The sequence below is a fragment of the Oncorhynchus keta genome, chromosome 12, assembly GCF_023373465.1.
Source record: "Oncorhynchus keta strain PuntledgeMale-10-30-2019 chromosome 12, Oket_V2, whole genome shotgun sequence".
Classification (NCBI taxonomy): Eukaryota; Metazoa; Chordata; class Actinopteri; order Salmoniformes; family Salmonidae; genus Oncorhynchus; species Oncorhynchus keta.
In genome coordinates, this window is record NC_068432.1 from 4,322,615 (window position 1) to 4,349,356 (window position 26,742).

The 26,742-nt window shown below is 43.0% G+C and overlaps 1 protein-coding gene across 4 annotated transcripts in view; it reads right to left on the minus strand.

Annotated features, from left to right (window-relative positions):
• Positions 1-3,537: 3,537 nt before the first annotated feature.
• LOC118390883 (janus kinase and microtubule-interacting protein 2-like) overlaps positions 3,538-26,742 on the minus strand; it is a 38,225-nt gene continuing 15,020 nt past the window's right edge. Inside the window, exons 3-22 of one of the 4 annotated variants that reach the window (XM_035781605.2) lie at positions 26,082-26,579; positions 22,987-23,232; positions 20,941-21,039; positions 20,515-20,661; positions 19,975-20,121; positions 19,531-19,587; positions 19,269-19,391; positions 18,761-18,889; positions 18,425-18,508; positions 16,469-16,531; positions 16,123-16,221; positions 13,805-13,906; positions 13,634-13,687; positions 13,476-13,541; positions 13,289-13,357; positions 12,891-12,968; positions 12,286-12,489; positions 7,304-7,369; positions 6,132-6,208; positions 3,538-5,656 (exon numbers count right to left, since the gene is read on the minus strand). In XM_035781605.2, coding sequence (XP_035637498.1) covers positions 6,158-6,208; positions 7,304-7,369; positions 12,286-12,489; positions 12,891-12,968; positions 13,289-13,357; positions 13,476-13,541; positions 13,634-13,687; positions 13,805-13,906; positions 16,123-16,221; positions 16,469-16,531; positions 18,425-18,508; positions 18,761-18,889; positions 19,269-19,391; positions 19,531-19,587; positions 19,975-20,121; positions 20,515-20,661; positions 20,941-21,039; positions 22,987-23,232; positions 26,082-26,579 — 2,382 coding nt within the window. In that variant the 3' untranslated portion in view covers positions 3,538-5,656; positions 6,132-6,157. The remainder of the gene's footprint in view (positions 5,657-6,131; positions 6,209-7,303; positions 7,370-12,285; positions 12,490-12,890; positions 12,969-13,288; positions 13,358-13,475; positions 13,542-13,633; positions 13,688-13,804; positions 13,907-16,122; positions 16,222-16,468; positions 16,532-18,424; positions 18,509-18,760; positions 18,890-19,268; positions 19,392-19,530; positions 19,588-19,974; positions 20,122-20,514; positions 20,662-20,940; positions 21,040-22,986; positions 23,233-26,081; positions 26,580-26,742) is intronic. The other 3 variants (XM_035781606.2, XM_035781603.2, XM_035781604.2) reach the window with 3 other exon arrangements.

A 26,742-nucleotide genomic window follows, 5' to 3' on the forward strand; every position in this document is an offset into this window, starting at 1 on the left:
ATAACTACACTCGTTGTCTTCGACCATATTCCCAGTCACCTTGCCATGGTTAAATGCGGTGGTTCGCGCTTTCAGTTTGGCGCTAATGCTGCCATCTATCAACGGTTTCTGATTTGGGTAGGTTTTAATTGACAACATCCACTCTATACTTCCTGATGAAGTCAGTCACCGTGTCAGTGTATATGTTGATGTTATTCTCAAAGGCTACGCAGAACATGTCCCAGTCCGCATGATCAAAACAACCTTGAAGCATGGATTCCAATTGGTCAGACCAGCATTGAATATACCTTAGCACAGGTACCTGTTTGAGTTTCTGCCTATAGGAAGGGATGAGCAAAATGGCATCATGATCTGATTTGCCAAAGGCAGGGCGGAGGTAGCAGTTGTAGAGTATTTTAGAAGTGCGAGTAGTACAGTCAATGTGTTGATAGACTTCGGTAGAATTTTCTTCAAATTTGCTTTGTTAAAATCCCCAGCTACAATAAATGCGGCCTCGGGATATGTGGTTTCCAGTTTGCACAAAGTCCAGTGTAGGGCTGTCGTGGTATGGGCTTGAGGGGGAATATTCACAGCTGTGACTATAACCGAAGATAATTCTCTTGCGGAGGTAATACGATCGGCATTTGATTGTATACTAGGTCGGGTGAACAAAAGGACTTGAGTTTCTGTACCTTATCACAATCACACCATGAGTAGTTAGTCATGAAACATACATCCCTGCCTTTTTTTGTGAGAGTTCTTTATTCCTGTTTGCGAAATGTTACTGAGAAACCAGCTTGCTGTATGGACGGGGACAGTATATCCGGAGAGAGCAATGTTTCCGTGAAAAACAGTATGTTACAGTCCCTGATGTCTCTCTGGAAGGAGATCCTCGCCCTGAGATCGTCTGCTTTATTGTCCAGAGACTGAACATTAGCGAGTAATATACTGGATGGTGTGCATGCCTCCTGAGTCGGACTAGAAATCCACTCCAAATACCTCTTGGAGCAGCCTCTGGGATAAGTTCAATTGCCCTAGGAGGTACGAACAAAGGATCCAATTCGGGAAAGTCGTATTCCTGGTGAGTTACGGCCACTCTGTATGTATATTTAATTGCCTTTCAATGGGGAATGGTAGTAGCTGCCAGGAGCACCAGTTTGAGTAAAGAACTGCAACGCTGCTGGGTTTTTCATGCTCAACAGTTCCCCGTGTGTATCAACAATGGTCCAGCAACCAAAGGACATCCAGCCGACTTTACACAACTGTGGGAAGCATTGGAGTCAACATGGGCCAGCAACCGTGTGGAACGCTTTGGACACCTTGTAGAGTCCATTCCCCGACGAATTGAGCCTGTTCTGAAAGTGTTCCTAATGTTTAGTGCACTCAGTGTATATTTTCACACTACAAGGTTAATGAGAATAATACTGTGAAGTTGTGAAAATGCACTTTTAGTGTAAGAGCTGTTTGAAAATAAAATTACAGCCTATTTTGTTGGGGTGGAGTTTTGGCCTGCCTGGTGTGATGGAGTGATGAATCACGATCCACCAACTGGCAGTCTAATTTTTTCAAGATCGGTGTGGAAGAATGGCCTGCAGAGCCCTGACATTAACCCCATCGAACACCTTTGGGATGAATTGGAACGCTGACTGCAAGCCAAGCATAATCGCCCAACATCCGTGCCCGACCTTACTACTGCTGTTGTGACTGAATGGAAGTCCCCACAGCAATGTTCCAACTTCTAGTGGAAAGCCTTCCCAGAAGAGTAGAGGCTGTTATAGCAGCAAAGGGGGGGACCAACTCCATATTAATGCCCATGATTTTGGAATGAGATGCTCGACAATCAGGTGTCCACATACTCCTGGTCAAGTAGTGTATTTTTGTCACAGTAAGGTACTTAATTGTTACACAGAAATTATTTGATATTGAGATTTAAAAAACTACTGCATGTCCTTTAACAATGTTTTTCCATTTCTCCTGTCACAAGGGGATTTAAGATGAAATCGTCAACCCTGTTATGGTCAAACCTGTTAGATTATTTGGCACTTAATATGCTCTTACCACAGTAATGTTTGTATTTAACCTCTTGAGATGGGAAAACGTTTATTTCTATTTTTATGAAGTGGAACATAATGCTCTCCGTGACAGAATGTTTTTTTTAACCAAACTGCACATCTCAAAAGTCACCAAATTATGGAATAACCCACTGCAAGATCAAATGGCTGTTTGATTATTTTTGTCCAAGAAATCATTCAAATAGGACACACCCTTTACAGGAGGAGTGCATCAAAGTGCATATTCATCCATTTCTCCCATCCTATTTGACTCTCAGCTCCTCCCACACCTGAAGGACTGGCTGGGGGTGGGGATGACTGATGGATGTGCTGACACACCATCATAACCTGGGCGGAGAACAATGAATACTGAGGCCATTCATTCATAGGGATCCTGCATAGAGATGAGGGCAGCTGCATCCGTTTGTAACGGCAGAGCCTGCAGAGCTGCTGGGACTGAAATCGAGTTAGAATATTGGTAATGACATAAGTGACTCCCGGGACACTGTTCTGGCCAGCAAACCGGGAGTTCAGTTTGGTCTGGAGATGACCTTTCTATAAAGCACATCCTTGTTCATTCCCAGCATGAGGTGCAGCTGACAAATACGTCTGTTTATACACAGCAATACGTTACCTGGGATTTCGTTACGAGCTGATAACAGCTCTGCAGAATTAAGCCATGCTGTTTTTTATACCAGCTCTGTCTCTGTGAATGACCTTTCTTTCATTGAGAGTACATGCTGAAAGGTAGATGGAGAGAGAGAGAGATTAAAGTTTACTCATTGGCAGATAGCCTCTGGCAGAGGTGTACGTCCAGAGCTCTCAGTGGTTCCATTCGATTCTGGCAGAGCTTGGGACAGAGTGGATAAGTTAAAAGACTGACTCTTAGCCTGGATTGACTTTGTTCTGTGTTGAGATGGCCAAGGTATAAACTCAGTGCCAAGGAGCTGAAACATCTCCTTTTTCTATTAGTGGGAGAACAGGGACCTTTACCTCTGCTTGGGTGAAATGCCCAAAAGCACTTGTTATTCCCATAATGTTACGTCCTCAGTAACCAAGTCAACTGGGTTTCAAAACACAAACAGATGTCAATTGTTTACCTATTCAAAAAAGCAAAAGGGTCAAAATACACAAAGAACATCATCCAACAAAAACACATGTACAGTACGTGAGGTTGATCATGTACAGCAAATAAAAAGAAACAATTGTGTCCCTAACTTACAGGTAGGTAGGTAATGGCTACAGTATGAGGGAAATGTTTTGGAAACCCTTGCCAATTGATGGCCCAAGTGTAACATATGCAGAGCACATCACACACAGTAATATGCCTTAATGACCAGACCCTATTTTCCTTCCCCACCTCAGTCAGTGCCATAGGATTCCATGAGTCCTATTAGTTGAGCTGGAGCAACTGAAACACGCTGCAAAGACAGGTCACTGAGAAGTCAATCGCCACCGAAAATGACATTCGGAAACAAGGTGGCACCGAAACACAGACACTTAAAACTGAACTCCATTCACTTTTATTTTCATCATGATCCCTTTTTTAAATATTGTTTTTTTATATACTTGAAAGAAGAGGAGGGGGTTAAATTCTCATTGGAAAACAGGAGGGTAAAGATTTACAAAACAATGTCCTCGGTGAACAGAAATGTACAACGTTACATAATCATATGAACGGGACCAAAAACATAATCATTAAAAAGTAAGTACAAATTGATGGGGATAGCGCATTTAAGGCAATTGCTAGTTCGCGGAGTTTGCTCCAAAATAGTGTCAATCATTCCCCCTACATTGTAACGTAACAGAAGTGGGCCACGTTCATGTATGTACAGGTATGTAATGGGATGCCTTAGGTTCCTAGGCCTCTGAATAGGGTCGGGAGGGGAAGTTAGCTCGGGTGGATGTGGGTGAGGCGGTTGGACGGGATAGGTAGTTAATATTGCAGCACCAGGACATAGTCAGGGTGAAAGGAGAGAAGCAGAACCAGGCAGGTATACATTGCATCAACTTTCTCCTATTTCAGTTTGGAGAAGGGGGGGGGGGGTAGGAAGGTTAGAACCAACCCCTGTGGTGTCCATGGTGCTGAAAAAGGTGTTAGTGAAATAGAGCAAAGCAAATGACACGTCATTGCTGCAAGAGGTCCTGTGCAGTATTCATGGTCACTTTGCTGAGATGACAATGACCATAATCAGACAGAAAGCTGTTTAGGATGTTAGTAGGTAACCAGGATGTAGAATTTACAGCTTGTTCTGTTCTTTTAAAGGGAGCGTTAAACGTCATTCAGTATAAACCACGAACCTCCTGCTGGTGGGCTACAGTTGATTATCTTGAATTATGATTATCTCCAAAATAGAGGGAGTGTGACAGGGAAAAGGGGGGAGGAAAATATTATTATACCAATTCTTTTAAGTTCAGTACAATCGAGGAAATAGAGTTCATTTGCAGCTGTCGCCACAATAAACAGAGCAATTCATACGCTGTGGTACTTAGAAACTGCCGAGCAGCTCTACTGTAGAGGGGACTGCGTTCATATTCACAGAAGGAAGGAAAGAAACGACAGGAAATCATCAAGACACAATGTACATATCAACACATGTATATAGAGAGGGTCTTTTTTTCTCCGTGGAAATCTTGGTACATGGGGATCGACTGGGACCGTTGGTTTGTTCCGAAAGGAAAAGAAGTAGAACCAGAGATGTCCACTCTGTCCGCCGGTTTAAAACAAAGAAAGTGAAGGTCTCAAAACAGAAGCCCGGTCAGTGTGTGAGCACATAGTGGATCCTCTCTCTCCCATCCTTCTCTCTCGCTCTGCCGTCCCCTGATCTGCTTCCGACCAGAGGAGACACATTGTCCTGAGTGTCCCATGTCCCGCGTCTCCTGGTCAGAGAACAGTCAGTCAGTCACCATCAGATCAGTCAGTCACCATGCTCACAGGCCCTGAGTCAGGTCTCGTCGCTCCTGTGAAGGGGTGCGTTCACACATACGAGTGTCTGTTCGGGTTTATAAGAGGGAGAGGGGAGGGAGGGAGTAAGGACTCTGTAGTCTGGTGAGGCCTATTGATGAAGCCTACAGCAGCCTTTCCTTTCCTCTCTTGTCTGAAGTCTGGGTGTAGTCTTGGTGTAGTCTGGGTGTAGTTTGGGTGTAGTCGGACGGTGGTAGGTGGTGTAGCGTTCCCCTGCATGGCAGAGATAAGATCTCCCGGAATTTGGTTTCCACGATGTCTGTGAGTGAGTTTGGTGTGTGTATGTATGTGTGTGTGTGTGTGTGGGGGCGCGCACATGTGATGTGTGTGTGCCCCTGGTCTGCCTGTGTATGTGTGCTATATTTGTGTGTGTGTGTGTGTGTGTGTGTGTGTGTGTGTTTCCAGTATGTTTGTGTTAGCGTGTCCAGTGTATATGAGTATATGAGTTCCAGTTACCCCACTGAGTTTAGGGAAGTTCCATGTTCCAAGGACCAGGACAGTGCAGCATACATGGTGTGTATCTCCAGAGTGAGGTCCCAAATCAAAGAGGTGTGAATTCCCAGCCATGTCCATTACCACTCACTATTACAACACGAGCCAAAAAGATGACTCGCTTCACCAAAAAATGAAAACCACTGCGGCCACAAACACAATCTCCAGGCTGCAAACAAAGAGAGAAAGAGAGAGAGAGACATAGAGAGACCGTATGAGATCAATGTAACAACGGCGGTAGCATTATCCATAGGGAGAACTATGAAGCTGAAATGGAGCTGGTAGACCAAAACGAAGCTTGCATGCCAAGGACACAAAGTCACAGTCTGACAAAGGTAAGCACTAAAGTAATGCTGTTATTCATAACTTTTAAGGAAGAATGGGTTGGCTCCCAGGGAATAATGGCTTCCAGTGTCATTAGGAAAATGATTAGCTACATATAGCATGATTCCCTAAACAACGAAACTCTATGAATCACAACTGTGAAAAGACATGTTGGCCACACAACATAGATGATTCCACTCCTATGACTATCACAGGTCCTGATGGTCGCTAGGGAGATGGAGAACAACAGGGGAAACAGACAAGAGTGCAGAGAGGAAGAAGGGAAGATTCTCTGTGTTTGTCGACCAGGACAGACTTACCTCTGCTGCAGGAGATGTCAACGACATCAAGGCCAAATGATAAAGGCAAGAGAAAAGAATAAGAACAGAAACAAAAACTGCAGAGAGAGAGAAAGAGAGAAAGAGAGAGAGAGAGAGTGAGTCGGGAAAACAGAAGACGTGTTAGCCACAGTCAGGAACAAAGGAAGCTTTAGGAAGTTACAAAGACACTGTGCTACTAAGTAGGGGGGAACTAGTCCGGATAATGGCTAGCCTTAGCCTCTATGGTGAATAACAGAGCCTAGCTATAGCAGTACTATAGTAGAGCTTGGGTTACCTGGGAATGTCTGTGGACTAGAGCATAAAACACAATCTGCGTCTCTGAGTCGTGTACATTCTCGACAGTTTTTACCCCCAAGCCTCCTGAACAGGTAATCAAATGGCTACGCGGACTATTTGCATTGTGTGCCTCCCCCCTCTTTTTACGCTGCTGCTACTCTCTATTTATCATATATGCACAGTCACTTTAACTATACATTCGTGTACATGCTACCTCAATCAGCCTGACGAACCGGTGTCTGTATGTAGCCTTCGCTACTTCTATAGCTACTGTATATAGCCTGTCTTTTTACTGTTGTTTTATTTCTTTACCTACCGATTGTTCACCTAATACCTTTTTGGCACTATTGGTTAGAGCCTGTAAGTAAGCATTTCACCTGTTGTATTCGGCGCACGTGACAAATAAACTTTGATTTGATTTGATTAAAACTTTAAAAGTCCTGGCATAACTGAACCACTCATTTCCCTCAGTGCTGTGCATCAAGGGAAGGAGAACTACAGGCCACGCCTCATTATGTTTGGCTCGTTAACCAGTCAGTGATGTGGGGTTCAGAGAGGTCTGCCTGATGCGTGACTATAAGGAAAGGGTCGTCTGAGTGTCAGTCAGCGTGAAAACCTTAGAGACAACCACACATTATATTACATCTTTTAACAGACCCCTTCAGGTCACAGAAGCATCACAGGGCCTGAGTCCCAAATGGTACTCTATTTTCTTTATAGTGCTCGACATCTGGTCAGGGCCCATTGGGCTCTGGTCAAAAGTAGTGCATTAGATAGGAAATTGGATGGCATTTGGGATGTAGTCGGTTTATAGCCGACGGGAGAGGAGAGAGAAAAACCTTTCTGACGGTAAATATCTCTGCCGGCCATCTTACCTTCTCCTCCAGATCCTTAATCTGTCTCCTCTGGATGTCTGTCTTATCCTCCAAGTCCCGGATTCTCTGAAAAGATTGTAAAGCAAATATTGTTGTTCCCTTAGCGAAGATACAAAATCTATTCAACAGTAACATTGCATGCTATAGCTCAACTGTATGCCAAGCCAACACAAATATGCTCCATACATTTATATTTTACATAGATTTCTGAATCAGCACTGGGAAATATAAATAAATGTTTGAGAAAACATTAGGAAAACAGTCATGTACAGTTGTATTTTCAGTATTACAGTTTTGGTGTATCAGTAAAGATTATTTAGGTACATTTCGCATTTCATTGGAGCATCTGACTGTGGCATGGTTTATTGAAACAATACATGTTTTCTGGGGAACCATGGGACTGGTGATGCTGACAGCTTTGCCCTTGGAGTGGCCTGGTAAGTGGTTCACCAGCTGGGTGCGTGTGAGAGGCTGGCACAGTGCTGCGACCCCTGGAGTGACTCAGTCAGTGTAAACTGTAAATAAATGGAGCATCGCCCTCTTCTGTAGCATTGAGGAACTGCAACAGCAGCATCATCTCCCAGCCTGCTTTGTTCCAATGTTAAAAACTACAATTTAGAATTGAAACACCTTGTGTTTCATTCAAGTAAACATATGATGTGTTCTATTAAATGTTTCAACTGCTGTTTCAACTGAGTATCAATATCATGTCAATGTCAGGTGTGAGTGTGTGGGACTCTGTTTTGAACAGACGTTCGGGGTCTGTGAAAGTCCTGTCATCCAGCTGTTCTTAATGGACATATTTTGGCCGGGTGCAGGTGTGAATCCCTCAAGTTAAATTATCAAAGGGAGTTTATGCCATATGTTGACTTATACAGGTACAGTGCCTTGCAAAAGTATTCATTGCCCTTGGAGTTTTTGAATATGGCACCACCACAAATCTGCCAAGAGAGGGCCGCCCACCAAAACTCACGGACCAGGCAAGGAGGGCATTCAGCCGAGTGGCAACAAAGAGACTAAAGATAACCCTGAAGGAGCTGCAAAGCTCCACAGCGGAGATTGGAGTATCTGTCCATGGGACCACTTTAAGCCATATACTCCACAGCGCTGGGCCTTATGGAGGAGTGGCTTAAATTAAAAAAATAAGCAAACACATTCAGTGTTCGCCAAAAGGCATGTGGGAGACTCCCCAAACATATGCAAGAAGGTACTTTGGTCAGATGAGACAAAAATTGAGCGTTTTGGCCATAACGGAAAACGTTATGTCTGGCCCAAACCCAACACCTCTCATCACCCCGAGATGAGAGGCATCATGCTGTGGGGATGTTTTTCATCGGCAGGGACTGGGAAACTGGTCAGAATTTAAGGAATGATGCCTGGTGCAAAATACAGGGAAATTCTTGAGGGATACCTGTTTCAGTCTTTCGGAGATTTGAGACTGGGACAGAGGTTCACCTTCCAGCAGGACAATGACCATAAGCTTACTGCTAAAGCAACACTTGAGTGGTTTAAGGGGAAACATTTAAATGTCTTGGAATGGCCTAGTCAAAACCTAGACCTCAATCCAATTGAGAGTCTGTGGTATGACTTAAAGATCGCTGTACACCAGCGGACCCCATCCAAATTGAAGGAGCTGGAGCAGTTTTGCCTTGAGGAATGGGCAAAAATCCCAGTGGCTAGATGTGCCAAGCTTGTAGAGAGATACTCCAAGAGACTTGCAGCTGTAATTGCTGCAAAAGGTGTCTCTACAAAGTATTGTCTTTGGGGGTGAATAGTTATGCACACACAAGTTCAGTTTTTTTGTCTTATTTCTTGTTCGTTTCACAATAAAAAATATTTTGCATCTTCAGGTAGGCATGTCCTTTTAATTCCAGGTTGTAAGGCAACAAAATAGAAAAATGCCAAGGGGGGGGGGGTGAATACTTTTGCAAGTCACTGTATGAAGGTGCAATAGGCCAGGGTTCTCCTGGTGTAACCGCTACCTTGGCGTAACCAGCAGGTATCGACCCTGGGATGTTTGTTTGACTCAGAAATGTCCACTGAGCTGGACATTAGCTCTGGGGACTAACACAAACTTTCAGGGCTAAAGTGTCAGACAAGGCTACTCATCGAGCAAACATATATTTGGGTGGTTCCACGAAATAAGTGCCTTTTGCATCCCTCTGATATTCTAAGTAGAAATTGTGCACCATTATCGAATTGTAAAAGCCAGTTATATTTAATTAAGTGAAATTTAACCTCTTGAGATGGAAAAACATGTTTTTCATTGAGCTTGCCCATGTGCTCTTTATGACAGAATGTTAAAATGAGGTGAAATGAACATATATATATATTTTTTTACCAAGTTACACATCTCAAAAGGCACTGAATTGTTGGAATGACCAAGTTCACTGAACCACTTTATCTACAAGTCCAATTGGCTGGAAGCACCTGTTGAGTCATCCCTCATGTTAAGTCATCAAATGGCGTGTGCAGTGGTTCCTCTTTTAAAAGTTGCGTCATACCGCAGCACAGCTTGCTGGATGCCGCGCTCTGGTACATGTTACAGTGCATGACGTCATAGTATTTTATCGTTGCCGTTGATGCTCGTTTGAAACCACCAAAGGACATCTTTGAGGGCGTCTTTCATGAAGCTTCTTGGCGCTTGCTTACTTACTCCCAAATAATCCTACAGAGGTCCATGCAGAGGTCCTTCCTAAACAAAATATTAATGGATTTCTTTGTGATTGTGTATATGAAATTGATTTAATTAGACTGGCGGCTATTGGCAGGCTACTCGTTTTTAATTTTACTGCTAATATGTATACCGCGCAGCAGACCTTCATGGCGCTTCGAGGATTAAATGCTCAGTAAGTCTTTGTCTTTTATGATATGCATCATAATGTAGGCCTACTGCTGGAGTGTAAAACACACATATTCCGGTAAATTCAGGGACATGTGGGTTAAACGTTTTTCTTGAAATGACCTGGAGCGGTAGGACTTAAGGGCCCTGTTTACTGTAGCTGTCTTAACAGAACTTACATATATATTGTCCCAAAGGCCTACTTCAATATATCAATCCGATCATTCGTGCATTTGTGCATGTCATCACCCCAGGCAGCACACTGTGCATCTCGCCCCGACTTCTGCCCGATGTATACAAAATACATTGGGCCGATGTAGTATGGAGAGCGTTTGCACGTTGTCAAGACGTCGCTCGAGACGTCGGCATTAGATCGTCCTTCAGCCGTAATTTGGACGATGCATGTCAAAGCTGCTAAATCACACTGCCGATAATAGAACACAATATGATTGACTTTTTTTTTGTTGTCATTTAGCAACTTGCAGTAGCAAAAAAATGAAGGGAGATGAGTCGAGTTAATGTGACGTTTAATAGGCTATCGCTATACCATCAAATTCTTAAAAGCACTCCAGCACAGAGAAGAGAGCCGTGAGTAAATAAACAACACAAACAACAACAACATGTCAGCTAAAGAAATTGAATTCAGGAATGAATTCAGCTGTTTTTAAATCTTGGCTCCACTAAAGACTTTAAAACCTTTTTCGTCAGAACGGGCTATATAGGATTGATTATAATTTGTTTGTAAATTATTATTGTATTTGTCGTGTTCACGCTGTTATACGAAATGGTCAGAAAACCGATTAATCGCACGTACTGGCACGTACTGTAATAAGCACGCAGAGCTTGCTCCTCCCACCCTCCGTCTTGATCTCCTTCGCCATGTCATTGTCATTAGTAGGCAAACATCCATTAATACATGTCCAAGTCCTTAAAAATAGAAATCAACTTGGCAAACGTCTATTATCCTTCTAATAGCCCATCATGTGTGGACTCGTTAACTCTGTCTTTAAATGCTTTTTGTTAGGGTTGCATCACTCATGGACAGAAACTTCTGAGACACAGTATTCAGAGTTGCAAAGAAAAAGCCATATCTCAGACTGGCCAATAAAAATAAAAGATTAAGATGGGCAAAAGATCACAGACACTGGACAGAGGAAATCTGCCTAGATGGCCAGCATCCCGGAGTTGCCTCTTCACTGCTGACGTTGAGACTGGGGTTTTGCGGGTACCATCTAATGAAGCTGCCAGTTGAGGACTTGTGAGACGTCTGTTTCTCAAACTAGACACTCTAATGTACTTGTCCTCTTGTTCAGTTGTGCACTGGGGCCTCCCACTCCTCTTTCTATTCTGGTTAGGGCCAGTTTGCGCTGTTTTGTGAAGGGAGTAGTACACAGCGTTGTACGAGACATTCAGTTTCTTGGCAATTTCTCATTTCTCAGAACAAGAATAACCTGACGAGTTTCAGAAGAAAGTTATTTGTTTCTGGCCATTTTGAGCCTGTAATCGAACCCACAAATGCTGATGCTCCAAATACTCAACTAGTCTAAAGAAGGCCAGTTGTATTGCTTATTTAATCAGAACAACAGTTTCAGCAGTGCTAACATAATTGCAAAGGGGTTTTCTAATGATCAATTAGCCTTTAAAATTATAAACTTGGATTAGCTAACACAACGTGCCATTGGAACACAGGAGAGATGGTTGCTGATAATGGGCCTCTGTACGCCTATGTAGACATTCCATTAAAAATCATACTTTTCCAGCTACAATAGTCATTTACAACATTAACAATGTCTACACTGTATTTCTGATCAATTTGATGTTATTTTAATGGACAAAAAAAAGTGCTTTTCTTTCAAAAACAAGGACATTTCTAAGCGACCCCAAACCTTTGAACGGCAGTGTAGCTCTCCAGTAGGTGCAACAAAACATTCACGGGCCATTCTCTCAAAAGTGGGGTTACAAGTTTATCAACTTTCAAAGCAGAATGACTTTCTCACTGATCCTCAACTGCAGTGTATGTTACATGAAATGTTTCTAGCTCGGAGTCTCTAGTTTTATCCAATGTAGGAACACAGTATTTCAAACGTTGCTACATAGGAACGGACCCAGGTGGTGGCTCACATATGATTGTATATTGTACCTGATGGGCCTGGTGGAGCAGCTCCATCCTCTCAGCCAAGACCTGACAGTCGAACTCTCGGCTCTTCCTCAGCATCTGCCTGCGTAACTTCTCCACGGACGTACGAAGCTCATCCTTCTGCATGTCACTGAGAGGCTCGCCGTATCCGATCACCTTATCCTGCTGCAGTGCGTTGTACAGTGTAGCCTCCAGCTCCTGGATTTGCTGCGGGGATGGGGGGGGGGGTAAAGGGCGGTAGTTAGCTACAGTGACGATAATGATACGTGTAGATATTCATCATTTATAGTAAGTCGGTACTGGCTAGGGGAGATGTGTATGGATTGCATGCACGAATGCACAAACGCATGCACGCACACACACACACACACACACACACACACACACACACACACACACACACACACACACACACACACACACACACACACACACACACACACACACACACACACACACACGCACACACACAAACACACATTTATGTTACCCTCACAGTATGTTCAAACCGCATATTAAATGTAATACCTTTGAGGCCAATAAAAAAGTAAGCCTGTATTTAAAGGTAGGTGGCTGAATGAGTAGGAATGCATCTGGGGGGCACTAACCACGTAGGCCTGATCCAGGGCTGACTTCCTGTAATCCAGCTCCTCCTCCAAATAGCCTTTCTGCTTGCAGAACATCTCCTGTGGAGGACAGTTCTCTCCGGTCAGTGCTCTGATCTCAATACTGTGGCTGAAGAACTCCGCTACCAACCTCACCGGTCAATAACATCACACAACAGTTAGTGATAGGTAATGTCGTCTATACGCCTTCGAATTCGGAAGTCTTTTTTTGTACTTATGTACGACGCAGGAATTACAGTTCCCTCGAGCATCTCTTCCATCGTGTTGTGCACAGACATCTGGCACTTTCATTTCATGGAACCGAGTAAACACTTCTCAAGTCAAGCCCAGTCCGTGTGAAGTGACTGTGAGTGAGGGATGTGAACGGAGAAGGGACTCACCATCTCTAGCTCCAGATCCATCATCTTCTGGTGCAGCGCTGCCTCTGTGCCCTCGATCTGTTGTATCCACTAGGGGGAGACAAAGACAACAAAACGCAGATAAGAAACAATGCCATACAAAATGGCTATTCTATTGCTTACAAGTGACTCTGAACTAAGCATCAATATTTGTACTGTATTTGCATACCTTTTCAGCAAGAGAGAGGACAGTGCTAGCTTGAATAATGGCCACTTGCTCCTCATTTCGCAAGTTCTAAAAAAATAAAAAATAAAAAGGTTAAAAAGGAGGAGTGAATTTTTACTTGCAAAAGCATCAGTATTAACATCCCTTCCAAGCAGGCTTACCCCGTTATCACCCAGAATGTCTAGCAGCTTGATCAGGTCAGGTATACAGACATCCTGGGGAAGGATCAAAATGAACAATCAGCATCGTATTTCACCTCAAAATTGCTTTAGCAGAAAGACAAAATATGATGTCTTGTAACACTAATGAGATACTATTGATTCGGGTTATACCTTCACTCCTTCCTTCATGCAGTAGATCTGCAGGGCGCTGACACCCTCGGAGAACGGATGCATGCGGAGATGATTAAACGGAGGGGATTTCCGCTCACGCTCCTACAGGAGGAACATGTCATTTACTTAATCCGTTAACAGCATTGGTTAAATTGATTGAATGGTTGGACAAAGAAGGGACATTTCCTGCTGTTTTATTCTCTGTCCAGTAGATGGCAGCACTGTTATTTTGGGGGCTTATTGCAGTATCTGCACTGCAGCACAGAATGCACAAAGCCCTGTGTTCTGAGCCTGTCTGAGACTGGCCATGGGGGGAAGGGGAGGAATACAGAGATCCCAGAGACAAGACTGATATTAATGCTGAGCGATTAGTACTTTTTGAGGTCGGTTCGGTTTCAGTTCGATTATTTTAAAAACTATCACGGCTTTCAATTTTTTATTTTTTTTATTTTGGAGGGGGGACATTAAATGCACTTTGCATTATTTGGGTTGAATGTTGTAACAACATAGAATGAAATAATGACTAAAAGTCCCATGATGGTAGTGACTGCCCATTACTGCTTATCACTTATTTAACATTTATTCACATTGTGTTTCTTACATTTGTTTTAGGCCTATTTGACGACTAACATTTAATTCCATCATCTCATCTCCAAAGAGCTGCTACCTATGTTGTCTGATAAAATCACGATTTAGTAGTTCTTCAAATTAAATAAGGCATACTTGATTGACTGCTGAATACCAACTATGAATCGTAGATCATGTATTTTCAGATAAAGATACCTCACAAAAGCAACTGCTCTCCATCCCTCTTAATCGCACATTCTTCTGTCTGTTCTCCCAGTCTCAGACAGGACAAGGAGTCGCGCAATTGATTATGGTCAATGTAATTAAATTGGAGGAAAAACCTATCTGAAAACCCCACCTCAAACTTGTATCTCAAACAGACTGTTTAAAAAAAATTATTGCTATTTCCTCATAGAGCATGATGTCATACTCCTGAGGAGGATGAGGTGGCCAATCGGTGGTCTACTCTCGTGAATAATTTTAATAACCGGTATTCGCCCATTCTGTTGTTGGGGTACGCCCACATCCTTCCAACACGAAAAGGCTGCTTTGTAACATACTTAATTACAATTTTTTTGGAAGGAAGACTGTTTCACTCATGAGTGAAGTAATTATATATAGGTCATATTTCATAGAGATCTGGAAACACTGGACAGTTACATAAAAAAATGATTGTTATAAATATAATGTATATTCCTAAAACATGAATTGAAAATTATACTGTTGCTACTTCCTGTTGTCATGGATTTTTCATTTACAGTCCAGTGTCAAAATACTGGTTTTAAATGTCCAAATTCATAATAGTCTGAAATAGGTCATGAAACATAAAAATTACCCCGTACACATACGTGTCACACTTGTGCTCAGAGTATTTGTATTTTTTTTCTAAATGAGTACCTTATTAACTACACGCACCAGCATTTTCCAAGCGTTCTCAAATTGATTAGCATGTTTTATTGTAATCAATAGTGCACGCAAATTAATCGCGTAGATATTGTATTGAAATCAATGGAACTGGGACAATAACCACAGTCACATGTACCATTTGTGCTCTTCTAAAAGACAAACCACAACAAACTTGTGTATATTACATATACCTGATGATAGATGAGAACCTATAGTAGCCATGTATCAACTAATCTGTTTACGGTAGATGGCCAATACGAAAAGGAAATGCAACACTTTTTTGACTGGATCATTTCAACGAATCGTCACCTCACATCCGTGTATTTGTTTGTGGTCATTGACTTTTATACAGAGATTGCTCCGAATGATTTATTGCTCCGATATTATTTATTTATTTGAGTTTTCTAAGTCATGCGACAGACAGGCGTGTATGATAAAACCGACAGTACCAGACCAAAGATATCGTAGCATCAATGTAGCATCATCTCGATGACTAAACTTATATTAAAATCACTAAACTGAGGTAAAAAAAACGATGTGCGATTCCACTAAATATTATGTTTTGAAAATGCAAGCGCGTGTAAGTAAGGTAGTAACACAAATTGTCCACGTTAGGTAAATAAGCAGTTTAAAAATATATATATATGGACAAATATAACAACAATTCAATTTAAGATGACAGTATATGTCGCCCACTCACAAACCATTCCAACAATGACATCTATTTCTCACTCATTTAACCATTTAGAGTTTTAAAAAATGCATTGAAACACAATTTAAACGGGCATTCTAGACTAGAGCTTCCATAGTGTCTGTGCAGCAGCCTAAACGTTCGACGTCCTCACCTCTAGTTCCAGTATTCTGAATTCCAGGAGCTCATTCTGGTCCTTAGAGTCTTGCAGCTCCTGTTGCTGTCGACTACATTTTCCATCCAACTTCTCCACCTGCAGAAGACCAGAGGGATAGCATGAAGGTCAAAGCCTGCCAGTAGCATGGACTTCCATACCCTATACAATATCAAGTGGTGCATGGTGAATGTTCAGATCCAAAATGACTACCGTGTATCACCCTTCCTGCTAGCAGACATTGGTGGAGGACAAAGTGAGTTGACTTTAAAATACAAAAGTAAATAATGATGCATAGTGTAATGCAATATTGCTATCATATCGATGATATCATAGCAGGACAGACCTTATCCAGCAGCTCCTGGTTCCTCCGGAAGAACAGCTGTTTCTCCTCTACCCACTTGGAGTCCTGCGAGAGGAGAACCAGGTTTCAATGAGGGAAAAATGTTCTTCTCTTGCAGATGTACTTAACTAGATCACTCTGTTGTCGAAAATATCATTTTTCTGCGCTGCGGGAAATGTAAACCTGTAGTGTTTTCGAGTTTTACAAAGTATTGTAATTCCCACTTTAACATTTCGGACTTGATTTGCTCATATAATTATAACACACAGAATAATTCAAATGTCCTGTTGCTGCTGTGAGAAACTGGTCAAATTAAGATAGTACATCTATACGTGCAGCCATATAATTAGAATGAGTGTACCAATGAGTTTTCCAGTCAAATTGCCATGGTCAGAGGTTCTATGCCAATTCTACTCATTCTATTTCTATGGTTACAACATACTAAAATGCTATACAAAATCTAACATATCCCGCAGATAGATATCACAGCTATCCCATCATGGATAGCATTTAAGTTTGTTAACTTAACTGACCCACACTGTATTAAATACTAGCGTCAATCACAACCCAAACTCAAAATTGTTCTTCACTGTTGTGCGGCAACAGAATCAAAACCATTCGTTGACTTTTCCTCTGTCCCCAAGACTAATCACTATTGACAGTCCAACTCTGGAGTTGTAATTACATTTTCACAGCCCCGTTACATTTGGTACTCCTAGTATGTAAATAATTGCATTATAACTATGGTCACATACAGTGCAAGCCATCCATGTGCAGTTAGAGACTGGGACATTGTGTATAGCCTTCCTCTATGTCGTAGGATGTGTCCCAAATGGCACCCCATAGTGTACTTCTTTTGACCAGACATAGCCCTATGGACCCTGGTCAAAAGAAGTACAGGAGGGATGCGTCACTTGAGTGGGTTGAGTCACAGACCTGAACTTCCTGTCTTCGATGCAGTGGAGGGGAACTTTGTGGGCTATACTCGACTTTGTCTCAGGGTGGTAAGTTGGTGGTATGTTGATATCCCTCTAGTGGTGTGGAGGCTGTGCTTTGGCAAAGTGGGTGGTGTAATATCCTGCCTGGTTGGCCCTGTCCAGGGGTATCGTCGGACGGGGCCACAGTGTCCCCCGACCCACCCGTGTCTCAGTCTCCAGTATCTATGCTGCAATAGTCTATGTGTTGTGGGGTTTGGGTCAGTCTGTTATAATTGCTGTAATTCTCTTGTCTTATCTGGTGTCCTGTGTGAGTTGAAGTATGCTCCCTCTAATTCTCTCTCTCCCTCCCCTCCCAGAGGACCTAAGCCCTAGGATCATGCCTCAGGACTACCTGGCCTGATGACTCCTGGCTGTCCACAGTCCACCTGGCCGTGCTACTGCTCCAGTTTCAACTGTTCTGCCTGCGGCTAGGGAACCCTGACCTGTTCACCGGACGTGCTACCTTGTCCTGGACCTGCTGTTTTCGACTCTCTCTCTCTACTGCACCTGCTGTCGACCTCTGAATGCTTGGCTATGAAAAGACAAATTACATTTACTCCTGAGGTACTGACCTGTTGCACCCTCTACAACCACTGATTATTATTTGACCCTGCTGGTCATCTATGAGCGTTTGAACATCTTGAAGAACAATCTAGCCTTAATGGTCATGTACTCTTATAATCTCCACCCTGCACAGGCAGAAGAGGACTGGCCACCCCTCATAGCCTGGTTCCTCTCTAGGTTTATTCCTAGGTTTCTGCCTTTCTAGGGAGTTTTTCCTAGCCACTGTGCTTCTACATCTGCATTGCTTGCTGTTTGGGGTTTTAGGCTGGGTTTCTGTACAGCACTTTGTGACATCTGATGATGTAAAATGGCCTTTACAAATACATTTGATTGATTGATAGTATATAATATGAAATAAGGGTGCCCTTTGGAATGCAGCCCATGTCTTAGTGTTGGTCTGTGGGACAATGTCATTTACCTGTCCTTTGTGGGCAAGCTCCTTCTCCAGGTCTTCTATCTTGGCCTTGTACCTGAGAACGTCTGCATGGAGCTGCTCCTGAGCCTGTGACCCACAACATATCCACATTAACATCAACCGTTGGATACAGCCGTATGTGACGGATGCTGTTGTTATAGAACACATGGGCAGTGATAGTTGTAGTGGAGTACATAGTCTGTATGCAGTCTTATACACCATTTTACTGAATACAGAAACAAATCTGGCATGACTGCATCCCAATTGCCCCAGATAATGCAAAAATACAATCTTATGCGGGTGACATTTAACTGAAAATGAATGGCAGGTCTACTGTACCTTAGCTTCCATCTCAGCGTCTAGGAGGCCCCCTTGATGTTCCTGTAGCAGGGCGTATGCCCTCTGTAAGGCCTGGTACTCTCTGGTCAGCTGCCTGAAGCGCAGCTCCGACTCCTCGTTAGCCAGTCCCTGAGTTGATGGACGGACCCCAGGGTTAGAGAGAAGGCATTGGGAACAGGAATGCCAGGATGAGAAATGATAGATAAGAGAGATTAGAAACACATTGGTTCAGAAAGACAGAGGTGAAAGTACATGACGTGGTGAAGACCATTGGGCCGCTAACCGAAAGGTCGCTGTTTCGAATCCCCGAGCCGACTGGGTGAAAAATCTGTCAACGTGCCTTTGAGCAAGGCACTTAAACCTAATGGATAAGAGCGTCTGCTAAACTACTAAATATTGCATGGATGCTGCTGGTGCTGATGCAAAGGTTATTGATCACTTATCGTAAATAAGGTTCCCTCCCCACCCAGGGTCTGTGTCTATTTCCTGTGACGTGAACAGGTCTCACCTCATCCAGGTCTTCGTCGGGAGTGGCTGGGGTGCGGTCCATGCGAAACGAAGCCACGGAGGACGTCTCCGAGTCCATGGATTCCTCATCGTATCCGAAGAAGGTGTCCACTACAATGTGCCTCTGCGTAGGGAGAGATCATAGGATTGTTTGGAAATCTGAGATTTACCACGGCAGATGACTGTATTATGGTATCGATCTCGTTTATTTGGTCTCTCCTATGAGGAGAAACACATTAGCGTGCAAACGTGGCTTCCTCTACCTTTATTTGCCTGTTGCTTCGTTTATGCCTCTTCTTCCGCAGGAGCTTCTCCCTGTCCTGAAAGACACAGAGTATATCAGGACGACCAACAAACAAACATACAACATTAGCAACCATGGATGTGTTTCATTTGACCATTTGTATCTGGCAAAGAACAAATACTGCGTGTACACCAGTTCTCTCAATGCTTCATTTAGATAGTACAGCAATTGTCTCTTGTGACAGACTGCTAATATACAGCAAATGTTATCTGGCCAGTACACACAACTTTTGGTTCTGGGTACCACCGAGATTAGTAAATCAACACCTTTGATCGTTTTAGAAGTGCAAGCCTATTTGACTAAATGTATTTGCACGATTTTTCCATTGAAAAAAAAAAAGTGAACATCCCCAAAATAAACCTATTGTTGGTGGCGAAGTCATATTTCTAAAAAGACAACTCACTCTTGTCAGCTCGTCGATGATGCTCTGCTGCTCCAGTACCTGCAGCTTAAGGAACTCAATCTCCTGGTCGTCGTGTGCCTGGTCCAGGTCATTCAGAGACTTACAGTTGGATTTCTTCAGTGGTGGGTGGGAGCTGATCTTCTCCTTCTACACACACAGAGTGGAACCAGTTGTTGCGGGAGTTAGAACCTTCTCTATCTCTCAGTATGTGCTCATCATGAATAATGAATACGTGTGGTGGTTAGGGTACCGAGGCCCAAGCCACAATGTAATGCACTTCTAAATCTACAAGACTAATGCAGACCTGAATGCTTTGGTTCCATTTACTTGACTTTGACAAGGACTGTAATCATAGCCAATGTGTTGCAGATCGTCTTTGTTAATACAGAGCTATTGAGGCATGCTATTCTTGTACTAAACTATTGGAGCCCTGGTTGTGTTGAGATCTGTGTGATGATGACACTCGACATATAGAATTACTCGAGTGGGAATTCCCCCATTTAAGTCAATGGTCTGTAATTCTATTTCTATGCCACTCACCATCTCCAGGTTCTCCTTGGCCAGGCCTTTGAGTTTCTCTTCCATGCGCTGCAGGGTCTGGCTGAGGTCATCGTTCCTCTTGTTCAGCATCTTGTTCTTTTCCAGCATGGGCTTGCACTGCTTCTCCGACTCCCGCACACGCTTTAGCTGAGAGAGAGGGGGGGGGGGGGTAGAGAGGGAGAGAGAGAGATGGCAGTGACGATAGAATAGAAGGGGAGGGAAGAGAGGAGGAGGCATAAAGAGTTCAGCTCAGTCCAGTGTGTCAACTTGGCAGGGGACTCCATACTGTATTTGTAACCCCTTAGCAGGTAAATTCATTGCATGTTTAAGGAATCCAGATTAAGACGGATTGTTATTGTTCAGTGATAGGGGATTACGATGTGATTCTCTGCCAGGCATGGAGAGTTCAGAGTGACCAGGTCATACCAGTTCATTCCTCTCATCCACTAGCAGTGAGTTGCGGTCCTCCAGCTTGCGGATGGTGGAGTTGAGGTCAGCCATGCGTCTCTGGTTCCTGCGCATGTCCTAGGTTGTTCAAACCGAACGCACTGTTAGCTCACTGGTATCTTGCAACACACTACATTCACTCTTGGATGCAGTTTTTTGGCCCAGCGACACAACAGTACAAAGTTAGACTGTGTTCTATATATAATATATAATATTATATCTCTAATATAATCAATTATTTCAACGACATGTATTACACATTGAATAATAAGATGTTTGTGGCATTTCTTCAGGGGAATTAAGTGTGATCATTTTGTACGTTTCTGGGACATTTATTTTCGGAGTTCACTTATTGGGTAATTCTTTCTATTCATCAAGTCACATCTCTCTAGAAATATTGGACAAAAGCAGTTGTTTTCGGTCATGTAGTGATTTTCAAGGAGACCACTAACCCAGAATGTGAGACTGCATTGAAACCTCACAGACTTATTGACTGACCAGCAGCCTTCAGAAACAATGCTCTTCCGAGCCCTTCCTTCAGTTCTTTGTTCAGTACCAGACAGAAGCTTGTTTTATTCTAGCAGGTAGGCCTCTAAATACTTGTTTGTTGTGGTTTTCATTTGATAAAATATCTAGTACTACTGTTTTTGTCATGTTTTATTGCTCTCATAGAAAGCAATTCCTTGAGCACTACACATGTAGCATAAAAAAGTGATATTTGCACATGAAGAAATTAAGGGATGCATTTGCCCTACATTTAGAATTTTGTTGGTGGGGCACTATGGAGTAGACGTCTTCACGGGTCCAAAAAGTTGGACCTGTTCCGAAATGGACCTGGGGCTTTCCCACCCGAATCCGATATTCATATTGAACTGACCTAATCAGACCCGGTCCGATCCGAGTGAGGGAAGCAGCATAAAGGTCATTTTTTAAAGCTACTTTAAGCTACCAGAGCTGATAAAGCGGGAGAGGAGGGAGAGAGAGAGGTCCTGCTCTAGCATGCGGGGGAAGGGCCATACTGTGAGTGAGGGAAGGGATGAGGGAGGAAGAGATGAGAGACAAGCAACCAACTAAGCCGACTCGCACTATAGTAAACTAGTAGTTGCCATAAATAGGTTATTTACCATGATATATGATTACGTAATATCTGTCTTGACAGCATCAACCCAGGTGAAGCCAGTTAAGCTAGCTAACGTTAGCTAGCTAGGCTAACTGAGGCTGCAGTGCATGCACTTTCTCATCCTACAGTTACAAATAACAACAACTCCATTCAGAATATTAAGTAGCAGCCTCCCTGTTGGCTCTTGGTCATTGTAGCCTATCTTTCTCCTTTAACTTTTTAATTCCGTAATTTTACCTTGGGATTGGCCAACAACATCAACAACAACAAGCTACAGTACATGCACCACGCTCCACTCTTGTGAAAAGCAAGAACCGCAGCATAAATGATACAAATTATCTCTCCTGTAGCAGTAGCGTTCGGATCTGAACGGCCTTTCAGACAAGTGAAAATAACACATACCCGAGCCCCGTGACAATCATATCAGATCCGACCCAGACCCGTGACATTGTTTAGATTTCTAGATCCGCGGATCGGGTTTCGGGTATCCGGGTACAGGTGGATCTGTGAAGACTTCTACTACGGAGTGCGGCTTTTGGTAGTCAAATTGTGGTATTATATGAGCGATACAACTTTCATGTAGAGAACGGCCACAGCCAAACTGCGTTTGTTTGACGCTGTGTGAAAGCAGTTTGATCATTGTCCTGCAATGTGCAAAGACCATGTCGCTCTGTGTGGATGAGGTGATCGGCGTGATTCGAATTGCAGGCTAATTTAATCCTGTCCTTAAAAGTACATTTCTGACCACTTATTCATGTCATTCTTGTTAAGCTTTTTCTACATAAGCTGCGTAAACTAGTGTAGGCCTACAGTATTTTACCGCTCATTATCGGTTAATTGTCCCATTAATTTCCATTTGCTTTTGGATTGGCTTCATTATTACATTTCTATAATCTGTTTAGTACCATTTCCAAGTTCCCCTCTGCCTTTCTATGTCGTACCGGGCTGCCACAGTGCTCCGCCCCGTCCCCAGCCCGCCCGGGGATCTCTCTCTTGGGGCTGCCCAGGTTACACTCTGCCTCCTTGACCAGGAATAGCTGGTCATCCAGGGCATCCTTTTGCATCTGCATCTTCTGCTGCAAGCCAATGGCATTCTCCAGCTCCTTCTCCAGAGAGAAGATGGTGCGCTCTTTGGATTTGATCTCATCCACCTGAAGGAGGGCATAGCAAACAGGAAACTCCGAGAGTGGTTAATGAGACACAGAGAGATGGACAGGAAGGATGGATGGATGGATGGATGGATGGATGGATGGATGGATGGATGGATGGATGGACGGACAGACAGACATGTGCACAGTTCCTTACAAAAGAGCAGGGGTGAAAGTAGATTTAATGTATTCATGGTACGGGACAACCTATGTGTTCACGCACTTGCGGCTGACCGGAGATGATGATTAATTACGGTGTACTAACCTACAGTTTTCTTGTCATCTTTGTTTTAATTATTGTGATATGCTCGTGTTTTAGCGGTACGCTGTACCAGCACAATTTTTTTGTCAGGTACTCCATACCGGACCGTATTGGCTTACTTTGACCCCTGCAAAAGAGTAGCACGTGAAAGAATGATGTATCATATCGTGTAACATATGTCATTTGATGATGACCATCACAACTAGCAAGAAAAGGTCAATGGATCATTCCACGAAATGAGTGCCTTTTGCATCCCTGATATTTGAAGAACAAATTGTGCACCAATATTGACTTGTAAAGCCTTTTGTATTAAATTAAGTACCTTTCAATATAGACCACATGGAGAATTCAATAAATCAAATCAAATTCAGCATATTGACATGGCCCTCCATCAACCATGCGTCACTTATAGGAAGATTTTAAACCACTTAACCACAAACCTACTCAAAGTTTTCACCATCATTGTAAAGCACTGGTTATTTTGTTGCTTTGTCAAAGTAATTTCTGAAGATCATGATTTATTTAATGTGATTAGTGATTCATTTACACTACCGTTCAAAAGTTTGGGGTCCCTTAGAAATGTCCTTGTTTCTGAAAGAAAAGCACATGTTTTGTCCATTAAAATCACTTCAAATTGATCAGTCATACAGTGCAGACATTGTTAATGTTGTAAATGACTATTTTAGCTGGAAACGACTGATTTTTAACGGAATATCTACATAGGCGTACAGAGGCCCATTATCAGGTGCTGCAGGGTAGCCTAGTGGTTAGAGCGTTGGACTAATAACCAAGAAAGAAAGGTTGCAAGTTCAATTCCCTGAGCTGACAAGGTTGTTCTGCTCCTGAACAGGCAGTTAACCCATTGTTCCTAGGCCATCATCAAAAATAAGAACTGACATGCCTAGTTAAATAAAAGTAACAAATCAGCAACCATCACTCCTGTGTTCCTATGTTAGCTAATCCAATTGTATCATTTTAAAAGGCTAATTGGTCATTAGAAAACCCTTTTACAATTATGTTAGCACAGCTGAAAACTGTTGTCCTGATTAAAGAAGCAATAAAACTGGCCTTCTTGAGACTAGTTGAGTATCTGGAGCATCAGCATTTGTGGGTTCGATTACAGGATCAAAGTGGCCATAAACAAAGACTTTCTTCTGAAACTCGTCAGTCTATTCTTGTTCTGAAAAATGAAGGCTATCCCATGTGAGAAATTGCCAAGAAACTGAAGATCTCGAACAACGCTGTGTAGTACTCCATTCACAGAACAGCGCAAACTGGCTCGAACCAGAAAAGAAAGAGGAGTGGGAGGCCCCGGTGCACAACTGAGCAAGAGGACAAGTACATTAGAGTGTCTAGTTTGAGAAACAGACGCCCCACATGTCCTCAACTTGCAGCTTCATTAAATAGTACCCAGGATGCTGGCCTTCGTTCCTCTGTCCAGTGTCTGTGTTCTTTTGCCCATCTTAATATTTTATTTTTATTGGCCAGTCTGAGATATGGCTTTTTCTTTGCAACTCTGTCTGCAAAATGGTCTTCTAATGATCAATTAGCCTTTTAAAATGATAAACTTGGATTAGCTAACACAACGTGCCATTGGAACACATAAGTGATGGTTGCTGATAATGGGCCTCTGTACGCCTATGTAGATATTCCATTAAAAATCTGCCACTTCTAGCTACAATAGCAATTTACAACATTAACAATGACTACACTGTATTTCTGATCAATTTGATCTCATTTTAACGGACGTAAAAATGTGCTTTTCTTTTCAAAAACAAAGGCATTTCTAAGTGACCCCAAACTTTTGAACGGTAGTGTACATCTGTCCCTCATTTTAATGTCCGCCCTGTTACATGAACTTAACTCTCAATTTAAAATGGTGAAACTATTCCTTATAAAATTATTTTTGAAATAACAGACATTAAACATATAATAGTCAAATTATAAAGTAAAAGCAGATTGTTCTACTCTTTTTGGCAATTTGATGGTGTTTTATGGTGGAAAACTGAGCGGGTCAAGCATAACACATCCACCCTGTTACCCATAGATATGTTTTTAAAAATTCATTTTTGGGGGGTGAAGCTTGCAATAAATTGCCACTCCCTGTTGCACACAACAAGCTTCCATTCCCCCTGTAACAAGGGGATGTATGGCTGATTTAAGAAGAAATGGTCAACCCTGTAACTTTATTTGGCACTTAATAAGCACTTAGTATAAACCATTTTTTATTTAACCTCTTGAGATGAGAAAATGTGTTTTTGATGAAGTTGAACATGTGCTCTTCATGATAGAATATAACAATTTGGCACCAAATTGGTGGAACGACCCCAATGTTCTGCAGACTTGCATAATTGGTATGACGTAATCCATAGAGACATCACTCCGTCTCAAAAGACTGAGACTCTACTAAACTACTCTATATGCTGCTCAGAACTTCTCTGACAGATGATTTTCCTGGGCCAACTATCTGTATGGAGCAATGAGATGTATAGACCAGCTACGGCTACGTCTGGTATTCAGCAAGACATGTATCCATAATCAGACCCTCTGCTCTACCCTCTACCCATCCTCCAGTCAAGACAGTTGTTACCAGTCTGCGGATGTCCTTCTCGCTGTCCCACTTGATCTTGGAGATCTGTTCCTGATGCATCTGATGCTCGGAGCGCAGATCCCCGGCCTTCATCTTATCCGCCTGAATCATGGTGCTGAGTGCCTCGTCCGTCTGCTTTTTGTTCTGCTTGAGCTCCGAGATCTCTTGTAGCAGCTTGACCCTCTCCACGTCGAAAAAGCGTCGTGCCTCCTCCTTGGCCTCTAGGGTCAACGCCGTGCGCACCTTCTCTCCGCTGCCGTCCCGCATGGCGCTCAGCGCCGCCTTGAGCCGCTGGTTCTCCTGGTCCTTGATCTTGGCCACCCGGGCCTGCTCCTGCTCATGCTGGCGGACCAGGTTCTCCCTGAGTGCCTGGAGCTCTTTTTGCTTCTCCTCGTGCCATTTGGCTCGCTGCTCTGTCAGCGTGGCCGTGTGCCGGTGCTGCTCCTGCTCCCGGATCCGCTTGCACTCTTGCACCTTCTCACGCTCCAACTTACTCACCTAGGCCCCGGGAAGAGAGGGAGAGTAGACAAAGAGAACTGGGTCAACATCATAAAAGCAGCAAGGTTAGAGAGATACTACAGACAGCCTGAGGCCATTCTCTTCATCTAGCACCTATTACGTAGATAAAAATATGTAATTACGGTGTCAGATATAATTCAAA